General features: G+C 47.2%; 1 protein-coding gene across 1 annotated transcript; it reads left to right on the top strand.

Annotated features, from left to right (window-relative positions):
• The first annotated feature begins 5,818 nt into the window (after nt 1-5,818).
• Nucleotides 5,819-8,111, top strand: LOC149443489 (E3 ubiquitin/ISG15 ligase TRIM25-like). The gene has a single exon (XM_089655612.1). The coding sequence runs from the start codon at nt 5,822-5,824 to the stop codon at nt 7,550-7,552; it is 1,731 nt and encodes a 576-aa protein (XP_089511738.1). The 5' UTR covers nt 5,819-5,821; the 3' UTR covers nt 7,553-8,111.
• Nucleotides 8,112-8,511: the final 400 nt, after the last annotated feature.

The following is an 8,511-nucleotide window of genomic DNA, read 5'->3' as shown; positions in this document are numbered from 1 at the left end:
GAGGAACTCTGCACATACACTTTTTGCCGGAAACCGCTGTATGGAGGGAATGTCCCAGAACTGTCATAAATAGACTATTTCTGACAGTTCTGGGACATTCACTCCATACAGCTGTTTCAACCGCTGTATGGAGGGAATGTCATGGAACTGTCAGAAATAGACTATTAATGACAGTTCTGGGACTGTCCTTCCATACAGCGGTTGAAACATTGTATGTATTTGTTTCCATAAATGACATTCTGCAAATACATTTAGAGGAGCGCTGCAGATACACTTTTTGCCGGCTTGGAATTATTCTTATTTTCATCCTACTTCTTCTTTTTCTTCTTATGAGGATGAGGATGAAGAAGAAGAAGTAGGATGAAAATAAGATTAATTCCAAGCCGGCAAAAAGTGTATCTGCAGAGCTCCTCTAAGTGTATTTGCAGAATGTCATTTATGGAAAAAATGATGATCTCCATGTATAATACATAAGGGGGGATATGATCTCCATGTATAATACATAAGGGGGATATGATCTCCATGTATAATACATAAGGGGGGATATGATCTCCATGTATAATACATAAGGGGGGGTAATGATCACCATGTATAATACATAAGGGGGATATGATCTCCATGTATAATACATAAGGGGGGATATGATCTCCATGTATAATACATAAGGGGGGGTAATGATCACCATGTATAATACATAAGGGGGATATGATCTCCATGTATAATACATAAGGGGGGATATGATCTCCATGTATAATACATAAGGGGGGATATGATCTCCATGTATAATACATAAGGGGGATATGATCTCCATGTATAATACATAAGGGGGGATATGATCCCTATGTATAATACATAAGGGGGGATATGATCTCCATGTATAATACATAAGGGGGATATGATCTCCATGTATAATACATAAGGGGGGATATGATCACCATGTATAATACATAAGGGGGATATGATCTCCATGTATAATACATAAGGGGGGATATGATCACCATGTGTAATACATAAGGGGGGATATGAACTCCATGTATAATACATAAGGGGGGGATATGATCTCCATGTATAATACATAAGGGGGGATATGATCACCATGTATAATACATAAGGGGGGATATGATCTCCATGTATAATACATAAGGGGGGGATATGATCTCCATGTATAATACATAAGGGGGGATATGATCTCCATGTATAATACATAAGGGGGGATATGATCTCCATGTATAATACATAAGGGGGGATATGATCTCCATGTATAATACATAAGGGGGGATATGATAACCATGTATTATTCATAAGGGGGGATATGATCTCCATGTATAATACGTAAGGGGGGATATGATCTCCATGTATAATACATAAGGGGGGATATGATCTCCATGTATAATACATAAGGGGGGGATACGATCTCCAGGTATAATACATAAGGGGGGGATATGATCTCCATGTATAATACATAAGGGGGGATATGATGATCTCCATGTATAATACATAAGGGGGGGATATGATCTCCATATAAAATACATAAGGGGGGATATGATCTCCATGTATAATACATAAGGGGGGGATATGATCTCCATGTATAATACATAAGGGGGGGATATGATCTCCATGTATAATACATAAGGGGGATATGATCTCCATGTATAATATCCCCCCTTATGTATTATACATGGAGATCATATCCCCCCTTATGTATTATACATGGGGATCATATCCCCCCCTTATGTATTATACATGGGGATCATATCCCCCCCTTATGTATTATACATGGGGATCATATCCCCCCTTATGTATTATACATGAATTTACTTCTCTGGTGGAAGGACCTCCACTGGTGCACCTTCTGCAGCTCATATAGAGCGGTGGTGCCAAAGGAGGGCAAAGGTCTTACTGAGGTGTCCAATTGCCATCCCATCCGTCCCCCACCTCAATGTGGATGGTAAATTATATGCCAACATTTTGGCGAATTGTTTGCTGATGTTAATTGCCAAGTTCATTCCACTGTGGCAGCTTGGGAGGCCGGAGACAACACCATGAAAGTCATGGCGCTAGATGCAGAGAAGGCCTTGGCCATGCGGTGTGGACTAGCTTGCTGCGGTTCTGAAGTCAGTGGGCATTAAACCACGTTCCTGCAAGAGAATATTGGCTTTGTATACTAATCCCTTGGCTAGGGTCAAGGTGAATGACCATACATCAGAGGGCTTTACCATTCACAACTGAGACAGGGCTGCCCACCGTCACCTTTGACACCTTTCTTGACTCTCCAACCATTTCTTTGTTTGTTTCCCTCACATCCTGACATTAAAGGCTTTACTTTGGCAGGTAGAGATTACAGCTCTCAGTGTACACCAATGATAGGCTGCTGTTCGCAACGGATCCGCCCACCTCCCTTCCGAAGCTTGTAAGAGGAGCTGGACCATTTGTCTCATTGTCTTGTCCTTTTCCCATTGTCTCATTTACATGTCAGCCATGCCAAATCCTTTGTGTTTCATTTGGTCCTTTCCCCTCCGGACGTGTCTCTGTATAATCACAAGTTCCCTTTTGCTGGGAAAGAAGAGGCGATCACTTATTTGGGGATTGAACTTCCTGCAGACGTACACCAACTTTCCTCCTGTAGCCTCACCCCGATAATGCAATGCATTTAGGAAGACCTGAAGACGGGGCGCTCAACCTTTTGAGGAACAAGGGCCACTTAAGTGATTTGGTCACCAGTCGCGGGCCACAATGAAAAGGTTCAGAATTTAGAATTTTTTTTATTTTGAACAGCATAATGAACATTTTCCTCCTTCAGCTGCTCAATGAAGAGAGCTTTCAGCAGTTGCAGGAAGAAAATGTAGAGGATCGGTTCCTGTATAGGCCGCCCCTTCTTGTCCAAACAACAGAATGTGACAAGGAGGCTGCATGGGCCCCCTGGAGGATGGGGCAGAGTCACCATTGTGACCCCTGATGCTACATCAGTGGTTGGGAGGCGGGGTAAAAACATGGGGTTTTACCACCCCCCACTAGGGTTGCCACCTCATCTCCTTAACTCAGAACACATTAATTACACGGGTTCTGAGGATAATTGAATGCAGATAAGGCACTAAGTGGGTTTAATTACCACCTTAAGCAGCCACAGAACCCGTGTAATTAAGATGTGTTCGGTTTTAAAGGGATGAGGTGGCAACCCTAATGGGGGGGGGGAACCCCAATTGTACACAAACCCTTGCTGTCCTGAGCCCCCTATAAAACTGCTGTCACACTGATGTGCTACTGTTTCCCCGCTCCATGGATGCAGCACAGTGCGCCTGCGGCTTTCCAGTGGGTTTGCTGCACGTTGCCATAGACTTCTATTATATCCTGAGGGTGTGCTGCACTCACTGAAACCGAAACTCCTACACTGAGGCTGGATTCACACTGGAAGCTCCAAAAACGCTCAAACTTAAAAGATGAATTGTTCTCTATGGTGCCTGTTCACACCCGATCACACCAAACAGACACCATAGAGAACAATTGATGTTTTTGGAGCTTCGAGCTACAAATTGCTGAAGTGAGAATCCAGCCTCAGGGGGTCACCAGACCCTCCGGATATAACAGACGTCTATTGCTCAGTGCAGCTAACCCGCAGGAAAGCCAAAGGTGCACTGCACTGCCCCCGCGGAACAATGTGGAAGCAGCCTGACAGTTGTTAGCCCTTTTATAGGTGCAATTATGGCCATTGCAAACGCGCAGTGTATGTGTTGTCTAATGCACTGCTCTTCTTTTCCTCTTCCAGCTTCTGATGGCTCTCCAGGCATCTAGAGAGGTCCCAGGGAAGTGCAGTAGGTATCACTCCACTTGGAACAGGAGCCGGCGCTACAGAGGAAATATCGGCTTATGTGCCTATACTGCTGCCTGCTTCCTCTGCTGCTGCCTGCTTCCTCTACTGCTGCCTGCTTCCTCTGCTGCTGCCTGCTTCCTCTGCTGCTGCTGCCTGCTTCCTCTGCTGCTGCCTGCTTCCTCTGCTGTTGCCTGCTTCCTCTGCTGCTGCCTGCTTCCTCTGCTGTTGCCTGCTTCCTCTGCTGCTGCCTGCTTCCTCTGCTGCTGCCTGCTTCCTCTGCTGCTGCCTGATTCCTCTGCTGTTATCCGCTTTCTCTGCTGCTGCCTGCTTCCTCTGCTGTTGCCTGCTTCCTCTGCTGTTGCCTGCCTCCTCTACTGCTGCCTGCTTCCTCTGCTGCTGCCTGCTTCATCTGCTGCTGCCTGCTTCCTCTACTGCTGCCCGCTTCATCTGCTGCTGCCTGCTTCCTCTGCTGCTGCCTGCTTCCTCTGCTGCTGCCTGCTTCCTCTGCTGTTTCCTGCCTCCTCTACTGCTACCTGCTTCCTCTGCTGCTGCCTGCTTCATCTGCTGCCTGATTCCTCTGCTGCTGATTGCTTCCTCTGATTTTACCCGCTTCCTCTGCTGTTGCCTGCTTCCTCTGCTGTTTCCTGCTTCTTCTGCGGTTGCCCGCTTCATCTGCTGCTGCCTGCTTCCTCTGCTGTTGCCTGCTTCGTCTGCTGCTGCCCGATTCCTCTGCTGCTGCCTGCTACCTCTGCTGCTGCCTGCTTCCTCTGCTGTTGCCTGCGTCCTCTGCTGCTGCCTGCTTCCTCTGCTGCTGCCTGATTCCTCTGCTGATGCCTGATTCCTCTGCTGCTGATTGCTTCCTCTGCTGCTGTCTGCTTTCTCTTCTGTTGCCTGCTTCCTCTGCTGATGTCTGCTTTCTCTTCTGTTGCCTGCTTCCTCTGCTGCTGTCTGCTTTCTCTTCTGTTGCCTGCTTCCTCTGCTGCTGCCTGCCTCCTTTGCTGCTGCCTGCTTCCTCTGCTGCTGTCTGATTCCTCTGCTGCTTCCTGCTTCCTCTGCTGCTGCCCGCTTCCTCTGCTGCTGCCCGATTCCTCTGCTGCTGCCTGCTTCCTCTGCTGTTGCCCGCTTCCTCTGCTGCTGCCCGATTCCTCTGCTGCTGATTGCTTCCTCTGCTGCTGCCTGCTTCCTCTGCTGCTGGCACTGTTTCAATGTACTCTGATGCTCTGGCGGGTCGGCAAGCCCGGATCATAATCACCGGGTTGCCAACCCTGGGCATTAGACATGAGCACACAGGAAATGTTCATTTCAGACACATTTGTTTTTGGAATTTGTTTCGTATCTTCGGCATTCGTTTTGTATATTCGTTGGTCTGGACGATTCAAAAACTATATTGAAACTATTTGAATTTGTTTGATAACATAACCATTGATTCGGATGGTGAAGACTAGCTGGTAGTATCTCCATGTGATGTGATGACGCCGTCTTCCGAAGAACACCAATAAAATTCAGAAACTATCTCTTCTGTGCCGACATTGTTTGTATTTAATATAAAAGCTAATGGCCAGGGGGGTTATGGGAAAGCCGATGACAAGGAGATGGGCACAATATGGCCGAGGTAAAGGGCTGCAATCAGGTGGGTGGTTGTTCTATCCTAGAAGAAGTGGGGGTTCTACTTGCATCTTTATGTACCAATAATCAGCCAATCAGAATCCCCCTTACATGCTAATCTTTAGATCTCTTGTTTTCTTCAGATAAACCCATTTTCTCTGGGTAACTTAGTGTTCAAATGTTCATTTAAAAGAATAAATATTCCTGACACAATGTTTTCACAGACTATTAAATATTCTTTATTTTCCTCAGATAGGGAGATTAATGTCAGGAATCCCCCCATGTGCTGTATGTGCTCCTCTGTGTAAGGATTCCTATGTCTACGAGTCTCAGCCCCTCCCTGTAGGATCGTACACAACGGGTCACACTGGTTACTTTCACTTTCGTTTCTCTCTTCCACTCTCAGCGATGGCGTCTTCTGATCTGAGGAAGGAGCTGAAATGTTCCGTCTGTCTGAACATTTATACAGATCCTGTAACCCTGAGATGTGGACACAACTTCTGCCGGGACTGTATTGGCCGTGTGTTGGATACACAGGAGGGGTCTGGAGGTTATTCCTGTCCTGAATGCAGAGAAGAGTTCCAGGACCATCCTGCACTGAGGAGGAACATAACACTACGTAACATAGTGGAGAACTTCCAGTCTACCCATCCAGAGCAGGAGGAGTCCGGGGTCTTCTGTACTTACTGTATTCACACTCCTGTACCGGCTGTGAAATCCTGTCTGATGTGTGAAGCTTCTCTGTGTGACAACCACCTGAGAGTCCACAGCAAGTCACCAGAACACGTCCTATGTGACCCCACCACTTCCCTGAAGGACAGGAAATGCTCCATCCATAAGGAACTACTGAAGTATTACTGCACCGAGGACTCCACCTGTATCTGTGTGTCCTGCAGTTTGGTCGGAGGACATCGGGGACACCAGGTGGAGACTCTGGAGGAGGCCTCTGAGATGAAGAAGAAGAAACTGAGGAATGTTCTGCAGAAACTGATGACAGAGAGAGAGGAGATGGAGAAAAGAGTCCAGAGTCTGCAGGAACGCAGGAGGAAAGTACAAGGAAAAGCAGATGATGAAACCAAGAGAGTCACTGCCCTGTTCAGAGACCTCAGGAGACGTCTGGAAGACCTGGAGAAGAGAGTCCTGAGGGACATCTCCGGGTGGGCAGAGCGGGTCTCCCGTCCCATGTTGGATTATATTCGGGATCTGGAAATAAAGAAGGAGGAGCTGTCCAGGAAGATGAGGGACATTGAGGAGCTGTGTAACATGACGAATCCACTGACTGTCCTACAGGAATCAGACACAGGTGACTTGTGTGATACTGAGGATGGAGATGAGGACAGAGAGAGACATGAGAACCTCCTCCATGACGGAGGGGATGGGGATGTGGGGGGGATCTCACACACATTACACACGGGTTTATCTGATATCATGTCTGGGGTCAATGTACAGAAATGTACAGGCACACATGTCTCTCCACATTCTACTACAAAGGGCAAAGGTCCCATCAATGGTACACCATCCAGGCCAGACCCCCAACCCTCCCCCACTGGAGGACCAAATATTGGGGCTGTACAGCAAACATGGGGGGTGTCGGGGGTTACAGACATATTACTGGATGTGAGGACAGCTGGTAATCGTCTACATATATCAGATGACGGGAAAACTGCATCCTGGTCATCATCACATCAGAATCGGCCAGAAACACCAGAGAGGTTCCAGGATTCTCAGGTGATGAGCAGTCAGAGCTTCTTCTATGGGAGACATTACTGGGACGTGGATGTCGGGGGGTCCCGGTACTGGAGAGTCGGGATGTGTTACCCCAATATAGACAGGAGAGGAGGTCAGTCACGGATTGGATATAATAAGAAGTCCTGGGGGTTGGAGAGGTGGGGGTTGGGGTTGGGAGGTGATGAGTACTCAGTGATACATGATAGTAATTGGACCCGATTCCCCGGTGGTGTCTCCAGTACCAGAGTCAGGATAGATCTGGATTATGAGGCCGGGCTGATCTCCTTCTATGATCTGTGTGACCCGATCCAACACCTCCTCACCTTCACCACCACCTTCACTCAGCCCCTCCATGCCGGGGTATGGGTAGGGGGAGGTTGTATAAAGATATGTGGGAGGAGCCAGAAGTGAGAGATCCGCCCAGGGACATCACAAGGGGGGTGATCTGATTGGTGCAATACTCAGCCAATAAGAGGAAGGGCAGGAAACAGGAGTGATTTGTAGAGAAAGCTGCAGGTTCCGGGGCCGTCATCTTCATCCTAAACCTCACTTCACTCCCTAGTGTGTCACTGACCAGGAACAAGCATGTAGGAGGTCCAAGTGTTCCACCTTCACTGGATACATGCTTGTCACACTTATTTTTGACAGTGGCAATAAAATGACAGCTGAAAAAATGAGGGGTTTTGACAGATGAAAAGTGCCATTTTTTGACATTTGAAAAATGACAGTTATTTGTGACAGTTGAAAAATTAGTATTTTTTTGGTCATTTAAAAATGACAGTTATTTTTTTCATTTGAAAATGATAGTTATATTTAACAGTGGCAAAAAATGGCAATTGAAAAATGATGGTTTTATTGACAATTTAAAAATGACAGTTATTTTGTCAGTTGATAATTATGTTTGACCACTGAAATGAGTTCTTTTTTTGACAGTTAAAAAATTACAGTTATTTTTGACACTTGGCATAAGGGAAAGGGAGGGACACTGGCTATTAGGGAAAGGGGTGGGCACTGGCTATTAGGGAAAGGGGGGCACTGGCTATTAGGGAAAGGGGTGGGCACTGGCTATTAGGGAAAGGGGGGGACATTGGCTATTAGGGAAAGGGAGGGACACTGGCTATTAGGGAAAGGGGTGGGCACTGGCTATTAGGGAAAGGGGGGGGCACTGGCTATTAGGGAAAGGGGGGCACTGGCTATTATGGTAAGGGGAATCACTTGCTATCAGGGTAACTGGGGACACTGGCCATCAGGGTAAGTGTCAGGAAAGGACTCACAGCTAGTGGTGCTGGGGCTTGCCTGCTCTGTGGGCTGCAGAACCAGTTCTTGCCAGCGGGTGCTTTTCAGCAGCCAGGATCTCACCTCCTGCAATC

The sequence above is a fragment of the Staurois parvus genome, unplaced genomic scaffold, assembly GCF_062004578.1.
Source record: "Staurois parvus isolate SC_StPar_1 unplaced genomic scaffold, SC_StPar_1.0 ptg000857l, whole genome shotgun sequence".
NCBI lineage: Eukaryota > Metazoa > Chordata > Amphibia > Anura > Ranidae > Staurois > Staurois parvus.
The sequence above is the reverse complement of the archived record's forward strand: the minus strand, read 5'-3'. Positions and strand labels throughout refer to the sequence as shown.